Source organism: Miniopterus natalensis, chromosome 2 (genome assembly GCF_054644295.1).
Source record: "Miniopterus natalensis isolate mMinNat1 chromosome 2, mMinNat1.hap1, whole genome shotgun sequence".
Taxonomy (NCBI): Eukaryota; Metazoa; Chordata; class Mammalia; order Chiroptera; family Miniopteridae; genus Miniopterus; species Miniopterus natalensis.
In genome coordinates this window covers 104,426,142-104,446,489 of record NC_142082.1, presented here as the reverse complement: position 1 = coordinate 104,446,489, position 20,348 = coordinate 104,426,142, and the positions used below count along the sequence as shown (strand labels likewise).

Here is a 20,348-nt window from a genome sequence, read left to right as displayed (position 1 = left end):
CAGAGTTCTCCATTGCACCTGGACTGGGCTCCAAAGCAGATCATGGGCCAGGCGTCCTGTTTGTTCTTTGCCTGAACCTACTCCAAAGGGGCAGAGATAACTGCTTGCAGGGGTGTGGGAGTGGCAGTGTGAAGAGGACTGTGCACGGTTTGGGGGTCATTAGTCTGTTTTTCTAGGTCTGCCCCTCCTCTTAAGTCTGATCTGAGTGAGTGTTAGGTCTCCCTCTGCTAGACACTAGTTTTCCCATGACCCACAGTGGTGGAGACACTGGACTAGGTTCTGGCTCTAAGATTGGGAGGGGCGGGGTGCTCAATGGTGCACCAGGAGACAGTTGCCAGGACACTGAGGCCCCAGGTCTGAGGAAGGACAGAGAAGGACAGGGCAAGCCCAGCTCACCTTGCATCTCTCAACCCTTCTATCTCATAGATGAGTTTCGATGGGGAGGGAGTTTGCGGGAGGGGCAGAGTTGCCTTTGAGAAGGCCATTCTGCAGCAAAGTGGGTGCTGAGGGAGCCCCAGCAAGGCTGCTAAATGCCCTCCCCGGGGTGGAGGCACAGTCTTCCTTCTGGTTTGCCAGCTGAAACCAGATGTAGGGATTTCCTAATGGGAATGGGGGAGGGGTGGGCATTGTCAATGGTGGTATCTTCATCTTGAGACAGAAGATTTTTAAAGGCAAAATTATATTTCTGGTTTGTTGTTTCAGAAGACCAATAAAGACTGTATTTTCCTATGTACTTCCTGGTTTCCTTGGGTGGGGAGGGGAGGGAGTGCTGGGAGAGTGGCTTCCTGCCCCCTCATCCCCAGGCAGCTGCACAAAGTGCTGCCAGATGTCACCCCAATGCCCAGAGCTCCGTAAGATAGGTGGGGTCCTCCCACCTATGGCCTTGCCTTGGGGTGCCGCTGGGAGAGAGAAGGCTGAGTTCTGGATGAGAATAGGTCCTGTATTTGAGTGCAGCAAGCTCAGCCACATGCTGGCTTGACAGTAGGGTATGTGAACCTCAGGTGGTTTCCCTGGGCAGCAGCATGGCTGATGGAGTGAGACCCGTCACTGCTCCATGCCCTGTGGGTGCTCATCTACCCTGGCTTCAGTGAACCCACCCTGACAGTCACCGGCAGATGGGCCCATGTGGCAGGAAGGCATACATCTGCCCAGAGGACCCTCGTGTAATGGGAGTGGGGGAGTGTTCCCTAAGAGCAGTTAGGGGACTTCTCTGCTGCCTGGGTTTTATCAGCTGTAGTGAGGATAGTGAAGTTTGCTGACATGAAGGAGGAGCCCTGCTTCACCTATTACCACCTTGCACTTTCAAGACTGACTTCAGGGGCAGGCAGATGACACTCTGGGCTTACAAATATGATCTTTCCATAGGGCTGAGCAGGCAGGGAACCAGGATTATGGACTGGAGGCCTGGGGGGTGGGGGGACCGGGAGAGGAGATGAGGGAGAGAATGAGGCCTCTGGGGTTGATCATCCGTGCAAAGCCTGAGTGACCCTCCTCTAGGCCTCAGCTGGCCTCTGGCTGACTGGGCCTGGGCGATACGGTTAGCTAGTCTTCAGAGACCAGGATGGAATTTTCACCTTCCCAGTCTTCCTTTGGATGATACTCCAGTGAGCCAGGAGCAAATCCCATGGAGAAATGAACCATCAGATTCCCATTTTTGGAGCTCAGCTGGACTCCTGGCAGAATTGGGCTGTTCCCCTTTCTCAGTGGCGATAACTGTGGGGTGTTGCCCCCCTGTAGCCCTAACAGTTATAGCAGGCCTGAGCGCCAAGTTTTCCCCAAGCCCCACTGCAGAAGTGGAGATAGGGCCCCTCACAAGTATGGGGCAAGTCTGGGCAATGCATAGATGCGTTATTCAATCGCCGTCCTGAGTGTGCGAACAGGTATTCGGTTGGCCCTTCACATATGGGCAGAATCCTATGGAGAGGAGCCTCGTGCAGCTCCAGGCAGCAGGCCCAGCACACAGAGGCCTCTGCCAGGGTCACGTGTGTATTGCAGAACATGTACTAGAGAAACACATTTACACATTATGGTGCCACCACCGTCGACATTATGTTTGTCAACATTCCCTAACTAGGGCCTGGAGGGCATGGAGAATTGAAAATAGATCCTGACTAAAAAGTTAGATTTAAAGAAATTTTGCAAACACTGTTGATAAATCACCAGCTTAGAGATGAAAATAATCCCTCTGCAATTTGTCTCCCCTCCTGTACCAGCTCATGGCATTATACACACATCTGCCTGCATGCAGCTGGCCTCTGTAGCCGGTCCGAGTGGCCTTATCTCCTTCCTCAGTGCACAGAATCACACAAGCTCACCCAGTCCTGGAGCTCACATGCACACAATGCTGCCAGTTTCCAAGGGATGAAACTGCCAGGACAGCAAACAAGCTGCCTTGAGCAATAGGCCCCCCTGGCCCCAGGATCAGGGAGGGTGAGCCATAGGCCAGGGAGAGGAAATTAAAAGAGGAGACACTCCTCCCCCAGTAATTGAAGTATAAGGTCTCCAGTGCCTCATCCTCTTCCTGTCACATCTATGCACCCCAGATCATCAGAGGGATTGTCTGCAGTGCATTAAACCAGAGGCGCCAGGACACAGTTTCTATGGCAACACCTCACAGCTCCAAATCAGCTCTGAGTTAAAAATGAGAGCATAGCCAGCAGCCTGACCCTGTGTCCTTCTCTTTCCTGGACTTCCAGGTGTGCGGGAGCTGAGAAGGCCTATGATATGGAGGGAGCAGGATAGGCACAGACTCATCTGGAACCAAGAATAGTCTTCAGGGGATAAACATTTGGCCTAGAAATGGGTTTGGAATTAGCCTTGGACTTAGAAAGACAAGGTGGCCAAGTCGGCCTGGGTGCCTTCCAAATGCTGTGCTGGTGCATCCTGAAGGCGGTCTATATGCAAGTGTTTCCTAACATGGGTGCTGAGCAACATCAGGCCAAGTCACTCCCCTCCCCCTCTTACCCCTGTCTAAGGAGGGCACAGGGCCATCCTGAGTCAAGCTCCTGGGCTGCTTTCCAGGATCCTGACTCAGGATGGCTCTGTGCCCTCCTTAGACAGGGAGTCAGAGCTGGACCATCTCTGCCTGACGCCAGCCTGCTCCTCCGTCCCCTTTGCCCTGAGCTCAGCCTGAGGGGAGAAGGTGCACTGATCCTGCCTGCCCACCCCACTTCCACTCCCACTGCTGAGTACTTCCACGTGGCTAAGGGCTCCAAGGAGACATGATGGCTGATGCTTGAGTGCCCATTGGATCGCACTTTTCAGGACACAGCTGAATCTGAGACATGGAAACTAAACCCAGGGTAAAGAGGCTTCGGTGCACAGGCCTGGTAGTGCTCAGATAACGAGGCCGCGATGCCTGGGGCTTTTTTAGGCACTAAGAAACTACGAAGTCAAGGGAGCTATGGGGGTCATTGGGTGCTCTCATCACATTTGAGGCAAATTGCAACACAGAATAGTGAACCTGGGCCTTAAAGAGAGGTGATCTGAGTTCAAATTTTAGCTTCATTAATTATTAGCTGTGAGACTTTGGGTAAGTAACTTTTCTGTGTCTGTTTCCTTATCTGTAAAAATGAAGCCAAAAGTCTTGGATTCACTGGTTCACCTTAAGGACTGAATGAGAACGTGAACGAGAAGCCGATTCCCAGGTGCCTGGCGCATGCTGACACACATACTGAGCTCTTACTTTAGGATGCGAGTCGCAGCTCCGTTCTCTCTTCAATGGGACACTAGACCCAAGGTGGTGAAGAGGGAAACAGCATGCCAAGGGGTGGAAAGGGGGTCTGGGTTGCAGTCTCTGTCCTGTGTGAACTTCAGCAGATCTCTTAACCTCTCTGGGCTTCATTTTACTCCCTTTGTAAATTCTTTTAGATCTCAGGTTTTATTGTTTTATAAACAAAATGGCTTGGGAAGACTCCACTACCCTCAGTCCTACATTTCCCCAGGAAAACTTACAGCCGAGGACTGCGATATCTGCAGACCACAGGCAGGAGTCCTTCTGCCATTACTGTGTGCTTTATTCTCAACATTGACTCATAACCCCCCAGCCTCAGGATCACAAAGGGCAGCTCCTACCTGCAGCAATGGCTGTCTTCTTGTCCACTGTCACGGCTACAGCTGTGCTTGCTGTTACTACCACCGGCTCATCTGGACCTTCTGGGGAAACAAAAATTACAAGTCACTTTCTCAGTGGCTGGTTGGGGGAGCCAAGAAGACAAGTGTAACCAGGCAAGGACATGCCTTGAATAACAGAGGTATTTGAGGAGGCTGTTGCTGGGCAGCTCTGTTACCAAAAAGCACTGGTCTCTGCAGAGTACCTCCTAAGGCCCCTTTCTGTGCAGATCTGAACCTGCCAGATAAATACGGTGTAGCCACTGGCTGCTTGGACAATGCAGTGCTGTCAGTGTCACTAAGACACCAGGAGTTTGCTCCGTCTCAGAGCAGCAAACCTGTCTACTTGCTGCAGTCTCATTTGAACTCCGGGACTCTGTTGTGACTGTCCTCTTGACATGTGTTCCACCTAGAAGAGTTGGGTTGCATCAGATGACTTTTTCTAGCAGAAGGACAGGCTGTGTTCCAGGACTCCATGGTTGTAGATCCTGGATTGCCCTTCATCAGTCACATGAGTCAGGGTGACCTTGAGAGCCTCTTCAGGAAGCCAGACACCAGAGCTGCTTTGGCACAGGAGGCTGGCTGGGGCTGACACGTCAGAGGCACTCCATGAGTGCTGGTTGTTCGTGGCCCGCCCACCACCATACATCATCCAGCCATCACTGGCTTTGCAGTTGGTCACTGCACTTCCAGGGCATGCTGCCAGGCTTCTCAAGGGCAAGGGGCTCTCCCACCTTGTTTAGGAATTAGGCCACAGTAGGTGCAGAATGTAGGTGGCACCTTCAGCTCTACAGAAAGGCAGCTTTCTGGCTGAGCTGGTGCAGGCTAGTACATGACCTTAGGCTTCTCGATTTTCCTGGATTAGCTTTTGAAAGCACTCTTATCTAAGGGTCAAGTTCCGTTACTAAACATTCCAAGAAAGGGGCAAAATTTTATCATGTGCTCTCTTGTTAGAACATCATTGTATGAAATGCTGAAACAAACGGGTCATAAGAATCTTGTGTGGTGATTGTAATCACAGTGTCAGTTGAAATGGAACTTAAATTGATCACTGATTTCTCTTACCTGCTATTTTGCTAAGATCACCCATCTCACCTGGCTGTAATGAAATAACCCACAGAAATGTAAAGTTACTCAGATTCTAGGAACTTAAAATATGTGAAGTTGTCTTTGATTGTAGGATTTGCCATGATGAAGCCACAAGGGACCACAGCGGCCAGAGAAGTTGGCTTCCTCGCCTTGCTTCTAGAAATGTCTGGAAGATACTGGTGTGGCTGACCCGCTGAGGTCTCTCCAGGCCCACAGGCTGCTTTCCTGGACAGGCCTTCCATAGTATGTGTGCTCCATACGCTTGTGGGGGCCCTAATGACATATCTGGGGACATCAGGAATTTTAGCACCTGGGTCACCTAGCAGCTACTTAGTCCAGCACCTGTGGTGAATGAGCAGGCCACCACTTGCTGGGGTGGCGGCGGTGGTGGGGCGCAGCCCAGGGAGATGTGGGCTATAGAAGGGTCAGTAGCAGGCCTGAGCTGCCTGGCCACTGGTGAGACTCTGCTCCCTGCGGGTGGGTTTCTCAGGTGCTGACAAAAGACAGAGCTGTGGGCAGAGCTCAGCCCACCAGGACCAGGGGAATGGAGTCAACCTGGAGAGGCAGGGGGAAGCTTCCACTCACCCGAGCTGACTCCTCTGCCTCCTTGGGGCTCCCTCTCCTCTTAAAATAAAATTGTTGTTTTCTCTCTTGGGTGGAGAATGGGAGTGTGCAGAGGTGTCTATGTGTCTCTAAGCATATGTATGAGTGAGGGTGTGAAAAGGGAGTGAGCTCCTGCCTCCCGACTCAACTGTCCCTCTTTCTGTGTTGCCAGCTTCCCTCTCTTCTTGCGGCTCAGTTCCCACCCACCGACCCTCCTACCTCACTGCCACAAAAAGCTACCCCAGCAACCAGCAGGCCTGTCCTGGTGACAATTCTGGCAGGATGAAGCATCATCCTGGGCTGGGGGCTAGGGCCAGGTAAGCTCCCCAGGATCTGTGGGAACCCCTCTTGGGGAGCCCCTCCTTGGGGAGCCCTCAGTGCTGCTGGAGATGGTGCCAGGAGGGAAGAGCTGCCTCGCTCTGGCTCTGCCTCAGAGTGGGCAGTGTGGGAAGGGGACCTTCACCTTGGCCTTGAGAACCTCCCCCTGAGCTTTCCCTAGGAGTGACGACACCCCCTGGTGCCCTCCCCTTTCTGCCTTCCACTAGTGCAAGAGCTAGCACTTTGGTGGGCAGACCTTGGTTTTAGGCTGGCTCTGTGGCTCCCTGGCTGTGTGATCCTGGGGAAGACACAGAACCTCTCTGAGCCTCAGCTTCTCCCTGTGTAAGTGGGGGAGGAATAACAGCACTCACTTTATATGGCTGTGCAGGTAAGTGTGTTACACGGGAAAGCGGTTTGCAGAGCACGGTAGTGATGCATCAGGTGGGAGGAAGAGGCCTGGGGTGGAGGGCTGCTCTTAAGCACAAGGTGAAGGGGCCATCCAGAGGGCACCGAGAGGACAGCCTTCCTACTGCGGCAGCCCCAGAGGAGCCCATCTGTCAGCTTGGGGCATTTCTCCACCAGAAAGCTGGAGGAAGGTTTTGGTGGAAGTGGTGACCCGGAGGGTTTTGGGGGGGACATCTAGAAAGGGAGGTGCAACTCTTCATTCCAATTGACTCCCAGCCCTCCCCTCTCCTTTCTGAGGTCTCCAGTCCTCACCCCGCTCCTCCTCCTTGGCTCACTGACCTGGATGTGGATCTTTCTAGGCCCTCTCACTCCACCCACTGGGCTCAGACTCCTCCAGAGGTGACTGGTGGAGAGCTTGCTCTGCCCACACTCTTGGGGCCCTGGGTGAGTCCTACCTCGTTAGGCCAGTCTCTTCATAGGTAAGCCAAGATGTGAGGCTGTGTGCCCTCCGAGGTCCTTCCTGTTCTAACTGTTCTACTATTTTCTTGGTGTTCTGTTAAAGTCACTTACTTTTACATTTCGGGGCCATTTTTCAGAGTAAGGGTGGAGTTGGGTGCCTGCAGCTCTGAAACCTGGTCTTGGACTAGCTGGCTTGGTCTGTGGGGCTCAACTTTGGCTGCCCTTCCTCCAACCCTCAAGCCCCCAGTGGCCATCCAGTGGGAGCGCCCCATTATCACAGGGAGTTTCTGAGGAGCAGGCCAGCAGCTCAGTATTGTTGCCCCTGGAGACGCCAGGGAGTGGAGCCCAGGCCACTTCCCTGTCTGGGAAGAGCCGAGGAGGGGCAGTGCCATCAGCAAGTACAGGCGTCCCAGATGGAATAAAGTGTCACTTTCACCTGGGTGGTTTAAGGAACTTTCAAAGATACTCAGATGTTTAGAAATAGAAGAATCTTAGAGAGTAACTCTTCCAATATCCGTCTATTTGAAATTTGGGTAGAATCCAGTTCTTCTTGATTTTTGGTCAAATCTCTGTCCTCTGTCCCATGCTGGTTTTTCACTGCCAACTTCGACGGCTGGCAGGGAATGCAATGACCCGTCCTAATCACAGGGCAGAGGCCGGCAGTGTGGTGAGGCCCCAGCAAGCTTCCTCAAGTCGCTACTGGGTGTCAGGAGGGAGGCAGGAAGGGGACCCGGCAGCCGGGACGTTCTGCTTTACACACTAAGAGCCCTGGAGGAGGGTGGCGGCCCTGGCCCCCCGGCGGGAGGGGGGGTGTGGATTACCTGGCCCCTCTGCTGAGCCGAGGTTGAAGACAAAGCTGCCAGCAGGCTGCTCGGCGGCCTGGCGGTACCACAGAGGGAAGTGGTCCATGGTAAACACGCTGGCCTTGTCCTCAGCGGTCAGGAACTTCCTGCAAGGAGAAAGATTTGGTGCCTCCCTTCAGACCTGAGAACACGTTCATCCCCTTTCCTTTCTCACACACGGTCATCTTGGCTGGGCCAAGAGAGTGACTCCCCTCTGCTTTAGTGGACTTGCAGGTAGAAAATGTGGGCTCCTAATCAGTGGCGCCCCAGGCAATGTTCCCAGCAACTCCTGCCCCTCCCAGATGCTGTTGCACCTGATGGCACATCAGTAGCTAGAAGAGGTATGAAGCCTGTATTTTGAAAGAATATTTTCCATTTTTATGTAAACGGCTTTGCCTGCAGGGTTTATTTCTTTTGGATACAGCCTAATTTCTTTTTGTCTGGCTAATTAGAGTGTCTGAGTGCGGAAACTGTATAGTCACCTCCATCCCTGAGCTAACACAGGAGCATAAATTCCACCAAAATGGTTACTTCAAAAGCTGTTGCTTGTAGGTTTTAGAATGCATTATGAGGTTTCTCTTTTTGAGCAGCTTTATCTTGCTAATTACGGTTTAGCATTCCCTGAACGCACACCAGCAGGCAGAAGGGAATGCTGGTCCAGAAGCAGAGTGGGAGGCAGAGAGAAGCTGGTGGGAATAAAAACGTCACTGTGGATAACCCACGAGGTGGATGGCTGAGGTGGGACTTCAAGACTGGCCTGGCTCACGTGTTCCCGAAGCAACCTGCCTTGTTCCCCAACTCCTGGGCTGCCAGTCACATCACCGTGGAAGTGCAGGGAGCCCTTGGAGGTGTGCAGTGCGTGTGAGGCCATCAGGGTGGCTGGGTTCCTAACTCAGGAAGGCCTGTTTGGGAGATTTCCCTCTTCCATTCTCAAAGACTTTTAGAGAGAGGGTGCAGGGGGCCGCCAAGATGCTTTCTCCCTTCACGCTCTTGGACAGGGTTGACCTGTCCAAAGTTGGCCAGACAGACACATGTGATTTTCTATCTGGGGTGAAGTTTGAGGGGGTGAGGAACTACCAGAGGGTAGTGAGCTTGGGGAGGAAAGGTTCCCACACTTTTTGAGGCCTCAGGGTGAACCCACAGTTTGCCTACCAGCGCAGTCCCTCTGAGCTATTTGCTATATCTCTGACAGGGCCATGGGAACGGGTAGAAGGCAGCATGTGTCCCCTGTTTCCATTTCCGAGGGAGTGAGGGGAGGTGGGGAGAGGGAAGAGCAACTTCATTAGTTTTCCTAGAAACCCTCAGCTCTCTAGCAAGCGTGGATCTGACACAGAGTCCTGGAAGAAACTCAGAGATGGCACTACGTAGCAAGATGGTAGCTGAGCGCTTGGATTTAGTGAGAGGAAGAGTCAGTGGGTGGGAGGTGAGGATGTGGGTCAGGTTTGCTCAGGAGCCCCCTCAGTTCTTCCCCTCTAGATGCCTGGTGGCCCTGCCCGGCCTGTTTGAGTCTCATGATTTGCAGAGCACCGGTGGCTCTGCTCAGCTCCCTCCCTTCCAAACCCTTCCCTGGGCTCCCACTGTCCCTTTGCTGACACTCAGTGGGGAGGACACCGGGCGGGCTGGTCCCTGGGCCCAGAAAGACTCTCTCCGAGCTGGGCTTTGCTTGGAGCAGGGTTTCTCAGCCTGGGCATGAGGGACGCTTTGTCAGGAGCTGTCCTGCACGCTGTAGGATGGGTTGCAGCATCCCTGGCCTCCACCACTAGATGCCAGTAACAAGCACCCCCTCCTCCAGTTTCTACGACCCAAACTGCCCATTGTCCGTGGGTTGGAGGTGAGTGCAAGTCACCTCCAGTTGAGAATTGCTGGCTCAGGGGATGGAGAAAGTGTCAAGAAAGGAGGGAACACAGCCAGAATATTTAGCCTGTCACATGGAGGCCTTCCCCCGGGGGGAAAACAATTTCTGGGTTTCCCTCTGACTCACTCTCCTAACTTCAGTCTCAGGGGGCTCTCTTGCCTGACTGGGTTGCCCTCCCTCCTCTTCTGGGGGCTCCTCCAGGATGAGATGGGTGGAAGGGTACTTTTCTGACCCCCACTCCACTCTATAAAGCCCAGCCCTTCCAACCTCCTCGCACTCCAGGAGTCCACGTTCCTGCCTGCGCCATGCCCAGGACACCCTACAGGGACCCCGCTCCGCCACCCAGCACACTCACTTGTCGGAGATCTTCTCAGAGCCCACGAACCCTACAGGGACCCCGCTCCGCCACCCAGCACACTCACTTGTCGGAGATCTTCTCGGAGCCCACGAACAAGCTCCTTCGGAGGAGGCCCGCCCGGGTGCCCAGGAAGGCCATGTCCGCCACCCGCTCGGACTCCCTGTGAGGCAGACAGAGCCGGTGTCACCACCATGCAGCACAGTGGCAGGTCCAGGAGGAGGGCACAGGGAGCAAGGGAAGACCCGGGGGCCCTCTAGCCCCTTGCCCGTCTGACTCGAGGTGGGGCTCCCCTGGGCAGCACCCCTTTTAATAATGGGGTCCCCTTGTCCTCTGCTTCTTCAGATCTAGCTCCTGATTTGCCCACTCAGCTTTTGGGGGACTTGGCTCTGGAAGGCAGAAGGATCTCAGGAAGAGGGATTTTGTCCTGGGACCTAAGGAATAGTAACTTCTCCGGACCAACACATACACAGCACCTCACAGTCTCAAAGTCCTCACACATTCACCTTACATGAAATGTAAAAGGGGGAGGCGCGGACACGGTCTGCATCACCTAAGCAATCCCGCTGGACTTCATAACCTTGCCAAGAGACTTGAAAAAAATCCACTAGGCAGCTGGAGTGGAACTAATTGTTTTCATGATCTCAAAACCATGTCGTTACGAAGATGCACCAGGTTGGCAGTAATCACCTTTTTTTTAAAAAAATTTCAGCTTTATTGAGGTATAATTGACATACAATTGTAAGCTATTTAAATGTACATTGTCCTGGTTTGCTATATGTCTGTGCTGTGAAAGGATTCCTCCCACCCAGTTAATTAACACCTCCATCGCCTCACATATTTATCTATTTTTTGTGTGTGAATATTTAAGATCTACTCTCTCAGCAAATTTCAATTACACACTACAGTGTTATCACTATAGTCACCACGGTTCACATCAGATCCTCAGACCTTGCTCACCTTATAGCTGAAAGTCTGCACCCTTTCGCCAGCCTCTCCCTATTTCCCCACTGCTCAGCAACTGCTTTTCTACCCTGTTTTTGTTTCACTTTTTAAAATTTTATTTTAAGATTGCACATATCTGGTCTATTTCTGCTAGGCTGGTGGTTTGTGTTTTTTTTGTGTGTGTGTTTTTTTTGTTTAAATTTGAGCCCAGTTAGCCACCAGGAGCCCTTCCTAGCAGACATCTTTACTCAGGGTCCACACCATCAATAATGCCAATACTTGTCTTTTTGATGACATTCTAACAGGTGTGAAGTGGTATATCATGTGGTTTCGGTTTGCTTCTCCTGATGACTGGTGATGCTGAGCATCTTTTCATGTACCTGCTGGCCATTCATATGTCTTTTTTAGAAAGATGTCTATTCAGATCTTCTGCCCATTTAAAAAAATCAAATTGTTGTTTGTTTTTTTGCTGTTGGGTTATGTGAGTTCTTTATTTTGCATATTTTCAGATATACAATTTGCAAATATTTTCTGCCATTCAGTAGGTTGCCTTTTCATTTTGTGATTGTTTCCTTTGCTGTGCAGAAGCTTTTCAGTTGCATGTTGTTTCAGTTGTTTATTTTTGCTTTATCTTCCTTTGCTGTTGGTGTCAAATCCAAAAAAATCATCGCCAAGATTGATGTCAAGGAACTTACCCCCTGTGTTTTCTTCTAGGCGTTTTTTCGGTTTCAAGTCTTATGTTCAAAATGTTTAATTCATTTTGAATTGATTTTTGTGATTGATGTAAAATAGTGATCGAGTTTCATTTTGCTTGTGGCTGTCTAGTTTTCCCAGCACCATCTGTTGAAGAGACCACCTTTTTCCTACTGTATAGTCTTGGCTCCTTTGTCATAAATAATTGACCACAATGTGTGGGTTTATTTCTGGGCTCTCTATTCTGTTCCATTGATTTGTGTGTCTGTTTTTATGCCAACATCATACTGTTTTTATTACTTTAGCCTTGTAATATAGTTTGAAATCAGGAAGTGCAATGTCTCTGCCTTTGTTCTTCTTTCTTAAGATTGCTTTAGCTATTTGGGGTCTTTTGTGGTTTCATACAAATTTTAGGATTGTTTGCTCTAGGTATTTCTGTGAAAAATGTCCTTGGAATTTTGATAGATATTGCATTGAATCTGTAGATTGTTCTGGCTAGTGTGGACATTTTAACAATATAAGTTCTTCCACTTCATGGGCATGGAATATCTTTCCATTTATTTGTGTCTTCAGTTTCTTTCTTCAATGTTTTATAGTTTTCAGTGTATAGGTCTTTCACTTCCTTGGTTAAATTTGTTCCTAAGCATTTTATTTTTTGATGCAATTGTAAATGGGATTGTTTTCTTAACTTCTCTTTCTGATAGTTTGTTACTAGTGTACAAGAAAACCTGATTTTTATATATTGATATTGTATCCTGCAGCTTTACTGAATTTGTTTATTAGTTCTAGCAGTTTTTGTCTGTGGAGTCTTTAGGGCTTTCTAAATATAATATGCCATCTGTAAGGAGAGTAAGTTTTACTTTCTCCTTTCTAGTTTGGATGCCTTTTCTTTCTTTTTCTTGTTTAATTGTTTGGCTAGGACTGCCACTAGTATGTTGAATAAAGTGGTGAGAGTGGGTATCCTGGTCTTGTTTCTGATAGAGGAAAAGCTTTTAGCTTTTCACCAGTTACCGTTGAATATGTTATTAGCAGTGGGCTTATCATACAGGGATTTATTTAATCACTTCTATCTTTATTAATATTCTTGCTCCTAGCCCAGTTTATTGCAGGCTATTCCCCAATTTCTCTCAGTGCCTGGATTGATGTTTTTGTGAGTGTATCAGGTAGCCAATACCTAAAGCATTGACAAGGGGAAGCATCCCCCCCCCCCCCCCCCATCAAAGCTCAGTTGTATGGCTGTGTGGGTTTCCCTAATGGAAGCCTGGTGAAGGCTGCACCATACGATGTCCACTGACAATATCTGATGCTAGATTAAAACCCTTGGTCTACAGTTTGGAAAATCATGGAGGAAAGGGCCTGTCCCCTGCAGTATTATAGAGACTAGAATCTCTGGGGGGGGAGGCTGAAGCACCCGTGTATCTTTAAAAAGTTTTTTGATGCAATTATTTATTCAAAAGTAGAGAGAATAGTCTAATGACACTTCTGCTCCCATAACTCAGCTTCAACAATTACCAACCCAAGCCAATCTTGTTTCTTTTACAGCCTTCCCCAGACCTCAACTAGATTATTTTGAAGCAAACACAGAAATCATTTCATTGGTAAAAACTTTAATTTGTATTATTAAAATATAAGAAATAAAAAATCCTCAATGCCATTATCACACATAATAAACCCTCACAATTCTTTAATGTCATCAAATAATTCAATAGCCTCATGAGTTTTTTAAAATTTATTTTTAAAAATTTACCTTTATTGTTGAAAGTATTACAGATATCCCCCTCTTTTTCCCCTCATTGATCCCCTCCCCCCCAAATCCGCCCTCCCCCCAGGCCTTCCCCACACTATTGTCTGTGTCCATGGGTTATGCATAAATGCATATAAGTTCTTTGATTAATCTCTCCCCACCCACTCCCCCACCCCTGCCTTTCCACTGAGATTCATCAGTCTGTTCCATGCTTCCATGTCTCTGGATCCATTTTGTTCCTCAATTTATTTTGTTTATTAGATTCCACATATAAGTGGGATCATGTAAAACGGAATCAGGAAGAATCAGAAAACCTGAATAGGCTAATAATAACTGATGAAATCGAAGCAGTAATAAAAAAACTCCCAGCAAACAAAAGCCCGGGTCCTGATGGCCTCACAGGGGAGCTTTCTAATTCTTTAAGTTGCAGGGTTAGATAGTCACTAAAAATTTTTCTTGCTTTTTGAGGTAGGCCTGCAGTGCTGTGAACTTCCCTCTTAGGACTGCTTTCACTGTGTCCCATAGATTTTGGGTTGTGTGTTCATTTTCATTTGTTTCTAGGAAGTTTTTTATTTCTTTCTTGATCTTATTGGTAACCCTTTCATTGTTTAATAGCATGCTATTTAGCCTCCATGTGTTTGAATGTTTTTGAATGCTTTTACTATAGTTGATTTCTAATTTCATGCCCTTGTGATCTGAGATGCTTGAACTTGTAGAGACTGGTTTTGTGGCCTGACAGGTGGTCTATCTTTGAGAATGACCCATGTGCACTTGAGAAGAATGTATATTCTGCAGCTTTGGGGTGAAATGTTCTGTAAATATCAATTAAATCCATCTGATCTAGTGTGCCATTTAGTCACTGTTTCTATTTTGACTTTTGTCTGGAAAATTTATCCAGTGAAGTCAGTGGGGTGTTAAAGTCCATGACTATGATAGCATTGCTGTTGATCTCTCCCTTAAAGTCCTTAAGGTTATTATTGATAGGTCTTTATTTATTGTCATTTTAATTCTTTATGCCTATGTTTCTCTCTCTCTTTCTTCTTCTTATTACAGCAGTAACTTTAACATTTCTTGCAATGCTTCTATTTCTACTTCTAATTACAGCAGACCCTTTAACATTCCCTGCAATGCTGGTATGGTGGTGATAGACTCCTTTAGCCTTTTTTTTTTTTTTTGTCTGGGAAGCTCTTTATTTCACCATCTACTTTGAGTGATAGCTTTGCTGGATAGAGTAGTCTTGGTTTCAGATCCTTGTTTTGCATTACCTTGAATACTTCATGCCATTCCCTTCTGGCCTGTAGAGTTTCTGAGGAGAAGTCAGCTGACAGCCTTATGGGAGCTCTTTTGTAGGTAACAGATTGCTCTTCTCTTGCCTTTAAGATGCTCTCTTTGTCTTGAATTTTTGACATTTTAATATGATGTGTCTGGGCTTGGGCTTTTTTGGATTCTTCTTGCTTGGGACTCTCTGTGTCTCCTGAACTTGTGTGACTTTTTCCTGACCAGGTTAGGAAAATTTTATACCATTATTTCTTCAAACAGGTTTTCTAACCCTTGCTTATTTTCTACATCTTCGGGCACTCCTATGATGTGAATATTGTTTTATTTCACGTTGTCCCACAACTTCCTTAAACTGTCCTGTTTTTCAATTGATTTTTCATTTTCGTTCTTTGGTTGAGTAATTGAGTGATTTTTTTCTACCTTGTCTTCTAATTCACTGATTTGATCCTCGGCTTCCTCTAATCTGCTGTTTATTCCTTCCAATGTTTTTATTTTGTTTTATTTCTCTTATGTCATTCTTAATTTCCTTCATAGTGTCCATTTCTTTTCTCATGCTGTTGAGTATCCTTATGATTAGTATTCTGAACTCTATATCTGATAGATTGCTTATCTCCATTTCATTTAGCTCTTCTCTGGAGAATTATTTTTTTCTTTTATTTGGGGCTTGTTTCTGCCTCCCTATTACGGCTGCCTGTTGGATTTGTTTCTATGTGTTAGTTAGATCTGCTAGGACTCCCAGTCTTTTGGATGGACTCTGGTACAGGCCAGTGTCAGATGCTGTTTGTGACTAGCCTTGAGTACCTTGTTTGAATTTTCCTCACTCCACAGTTTGTGGTTTCCTCTGCTGGGGCTTGGTGTGTTTGGACAGGACCAAGATGTATACCAAGGTATGCTTTCCCAAGCCCTGGGTCCAGAAGGAAATCAGGCAACAACTCAGAGGCTGTTATTCAGTCTCTTAATGAGCCTCATACTGTAGAATCTCCACAGGGTGGGGTGAGAGGTTTTCAGTGGGTGAGGCAATTGCTTTGCCCCCAGGAAAAAGCTGCTTGGAAGGTAAATGTCTGCCCGAGAAAGAGATCTCTGCCATATGGGAGGATGACTCAGCACAGGAATCCAGAGGGTTGCCCTCTGAGTCCTACTCCTCCGAGCCAGCAATCCTGGAGTCTCCTCACACAACTCTAGTCCACTCTGTCCTCCCTCTGCCAGAGCCCATGGTGAATGGCTCCACACGAAACTTTGTGTGTTGGCCCTTTAAGAGGGAGCCTGAATTTCCAGGCTTCTCTCCCTGGCAGACAGAAACAGTGCTGCTTTTCACAGCTAGTTGTTATGTGGGCACCTTTCTCAGTTCTGGTGCTCTGGGCTGAGAAGCCCAGCTTGGGGTTTAGACATGAGAGTTCTCAGCGGGAACCCCCACAGCTCAGATATCTCTCCTGACCTTCAGCTGTTACCTGTGGGAACCCAGCCAGCCCTCTTGTGCCTCTGTACTTCCTACCAGTCTCTATGTGGTCTCCCCTTTAGGTCCTTGGTTTTGAAGGTGCTCTCCAGCTAGTCTTCAGTTGATTATTCAGAATGTTTTTTCTATATTTTACTTGCAATTCCAGTTTGGTCTTGAGAGAGTGTCAGTGTAGCTCCCACTCAATCTGCCACCATCTTAGAATCTCCACAATTCCTTGTTTACAGGAAATATTCCAGATAAACAGTGGGTATTATACAGAATTTTCTCCATTGCTAAGATCATTCCATAGCAGTATGTAGAGATATTTCTCATTTTTCTCACTCAAATATTTATTTTAAATTTAGTTTTCAATTATAGTTGACATACTATTTTATATTAGTTTCAGATGTACAACATAGTGATTAGGCATTCATATACCTTATGAAATGTACAAGTCTAGTACCCACCTGGCACCATGTATAGTTATTACAATATTATTGACTATATTTCCTATGCTGTACTTTATATCCCTATAACTGTTTTCATAACTGGCAATTTGTACTTAATCCCTTTTACGTTTTTTTGCCTATTACCCTAATCCCCCTCCCATCTGGCAATCATTTGTTCTCTGTATCTATGAGTTTATTTCCATTTTGTTTGTTCATTTACTTTGCTTTGGGATTTCGCATATAAGTGAAATCACATATTATTTGTCTTTCTCTGCCTGACTTATTTCATTTAGCATAATACCTTCTAGGTCCATCCCTGTTGTTACAGATGGCAAGGTTTCATTCATTTTTAATGGCTGAGTAATAGTCCATTGTATCTATGTTCCACATCTTTATCCATTTGTCTATAGATGGACATCTGGATTTATTCCATATCTTGACTATTGTAAATAATGCTGCAATGAACATATGGATGCATATATCTTTTAGAATTGGTGTTTTCAATTTTGGGGGATAAATATCCAGAAGTGGAATTGCTGGGTATTATGGTAGTTCTATTTTTAACTTTTTGAGGAACTTTCATATTGTTTACATAATGGCTACCAATTTGCAATCCACCAACAGTGCACCAGGGTTCCCTTTTCTCCACATCCTTGCCAATACTTGTTTGTTGATTTATTGATAATAGTCATTCTGACAGGTGTGAGGTGACATCTCATTGTAGCTTTGATTTGCATTTCCATGATGATTAGTGATGCTGAGCATCTTTTCATGTGTCTGTTGGCCATTTGTCTATCTTCTTTGGAGAAAGTCATGTCCTTTGCCCATGTTTTAATTGGATTGTTTGGGTCTTTATTTTTTATGTTGAACTGTATGAGTTCTTTATATATTTTGGATATTAACTCCTTATTGGATATTTCATTTGCAAATATCTTCTCCTATTCAGTAGATTGCCTTTTTGTTGATGGTTTCCTTTGTGTTGCAAAAGCTTTTTAGTTTAATGTAAGTCTTATTCATTTATTTTTACTTTGGTTGTCTTTGGCCTAGGAGATAAATTCAAAAAAACATTGCTAAGAGTGATGTCAAAGAGTATTGCCTATGCTTTCTTCCAGGAGTTTTATGGTTTCAAGTCTTACATTTAAATCTTTAATCCACTTTAAATTTATTTTTGAATATGGTGTAAGAAAGTGGTCTAGTTTCTTTTTTTTTTTTTTGGCATGTATATGTCCAGTTTTCCCCACATCATTTATTGAAGGGACTGTCTTTATGCCATTGTTTATTCTTGCTTCCTTTGTCATAGACTAATTAACCATATATGTGTGGATTTATTTTTGGGCTCTCTATTCTGTTCCATTGATCTAAGTGTCTGTTTTTATGCCAGTACCATGCTGTTTTGATTCCTATAGCCTTGTAGTATAGTTTGACATTAGGTAGCATGATATCTCCAATTTTGCTCTTCTTTCAGAAGATTGCTCAGGCTATTTGGGGTCTTTTGTGGTTTCATAATAAATTTTAGTATTATTTGTTCTAGTTCTGTGAAAAATACCATTGGTATTTTGACACAAATTGCATTGAACCTGTAGATTGCTTTAGGTAATATGGACATTTTAAAGATATTAATTCTTCTAATCCATGAGAACTTATATATCTTTCTTTTTATTTATGTCTTTAGTTTCTTTCAGCAATGTCTTACAGTTTTCTGAGTACGGGTCTTTACCTCTATGCTTAAATTTATTCCTAGGCATTTTATTCTTTTTGATGTAACTATAAATGGGATTGTTTCTTAATTTCTCTTTTTGATAGTTTGTTACTGGTGTTTAAAAATACAATTGATTTCTGAATATTAGTTTTGTATCCTGCAACTTTATTGAAATCATTTATCAGTTCTAATAGATTTCTGGTGGGATCTTTAGGGTTCTCTATATGTAGTATCATATCATATGCAAATAAATGATAGTTTTACTTCTTCCTTTCCAATTTGGATGCCTTTCCCCCCCCTTGTCTGACTACTGTGAAATAGTTCTCATTTTCTTACAGTTACACAGGGTTCCATTATGTGTACCTACCATGGTTTATTTAACTAGCTTCCTACTGATGAACATTTAGGTTATTTCCAATATTTGCTGTTATAAATTATGCTGTAATGAATAGCTCATGTGTATATCTTTTCTTATTTTTACTGGTATATCTTTGGGATACATTCCTAGAAGTGGGATTGCTGGATCAAAGTATAAATACATATGTAATTTTGTTAAAGATTGCCAAATTCCCCTCCATAGACTTGGAAACATTTTGTATTCTCACTGACAATATACTACATTGCCTGATTCCCCATAGCCTCACCAACTGTGCACATCAACAAACTTAGATGGTTATCAATCTGATAAGTAACAAATACAATCTTGGCACAGTTGGAATTTGCATTCCTTTTATTGAGAGCTATGTTGAGAACTTTTTCATATATTTTAGGACAACTTGCATGTATCTTCTTGGTCCATATCTCTTGGTCATTTTTCCTATAAAGTGGCTGGTCTTTTACTTCTCTACTTTTGAAGCTCTTTATGTATCATGAAATCATAATATAGAAATAGTAACCTTGGTTTTACAAGTTGCAGACATTTTTTTCCTGGTTTGTCATTTCTCTTTTCACCTTGCTCATAGTTTTAGTTTTGCTAAATAAGCATTTTTATGTTGTTAAATTTATCAGTCATTCCCTTGTTGCTTCTGAATTTTGAGTCATCATTGGGAAAGGTTTCCTCGCTCCTAGATTTTATAGGACTTGGCACATGTTGTTTTTTTTTTAGTATTTATGTGGTTTCATTTTTTGCATTTAAATCTCTGAATCATTTGGACTTTATCCAGGTATACGGTGTGAGGAAAGAATACAATTTTTATAATTCTCCATATGTCTCTCAAACCAGTTATTAAAAAGTCCATCTTTCCCTCACTGACTTGACATGATACCTTTGTCATATACTAAATTTCCACATGCACTTAGGTGAAGCTGTGGATTTACTATGCTTTTTTGGTAATCCTCACCTGAGGACATGCTTAGAAAGAGGAAGGGAGAGAGAGATAGACAGACAGACAGACACACACACACACACACACACACACACACACACAGAGAGAGAGAGAGAGAGAGAGAGAGATCAGTTGTGTCTTGTACATGCCCTGACTGGGGATTGAACCCACAACCCAAGTATGTGCCCTTAATGGGAATCAAACCAGCAAACTTTTGGTGCATAGGGTGATGCTCAACCAATGGAACCACTCTGGGCTGGATTTACTATTCTGTTCCCTTGGTCTGCCTGTCTATTCATGAGTCAATACCACACTTTATACATTGTAAGAGATTGTGTAATATGTTTTAATATGTTGCCAGGACCAACTTTCCTTTGTTGCTTTTAATATTAGGATTTTCTTGACTATTCTTTCCAGTTCTTCCAAAAAAGCTTTATAATCACTTTATCTGGATCGAGGAAAATGTTAATGGCACTTTTATTTAGATTGTATTAAATTTATAAATTAACTTAGAGAGGATTAATATTTTTGTGAGGTTGAATTTTCCTACCTAAAAACACTGAATATCTTTCCATTTGTTCAAGTCTACTTTGTATCTTTCAGGAGTGCTTTATAATTTTCTTTATGTGAGTTTTGGGATATTCCTTATAGTTTATGACTAGGTATTTTATTATATTTTATATTTTGCTCTCCTAAATAGGCCTTCTCAAATATCTCATATCTGGTTTTTGTTTGTATAGAACA

General features: G+C 45.4%; 1 protein-coding gene across 1 annotated transcript in view; it reads right to left on the bottom strand.

Moving 5' to 3' along the window:
- The window catches only part of CACNA2D4 (calcium voltage-gated channel auxiliary subunit alpha2delta 4), a 112,706-nt gene that overhangs the window by 39,522 nt on the left and 52,836 nt on the right, over positions 1 to 20,348 (bottom strand). The window contains exons 24-26 of the mRNA XM_087813751.1: positions 10,104 to 10,199; positions 7,806 to 7,933; positions 4,075 to 4,155 (exon numbers count right to left, since the gene is read on the bottom strand). Coding sequence (XP_087669877.1) covers positions 4,075 to 4,155; positions 7,806 to 7,933; positions 10,104 to 10,199 — 305 coding nt within the window. The remainder of the gene's footprint in view (positions 1 to 4,074; positions 4,156 to 7,805; positions 7,934 to 10,103; positions 10,200 to 20,348) is intronic.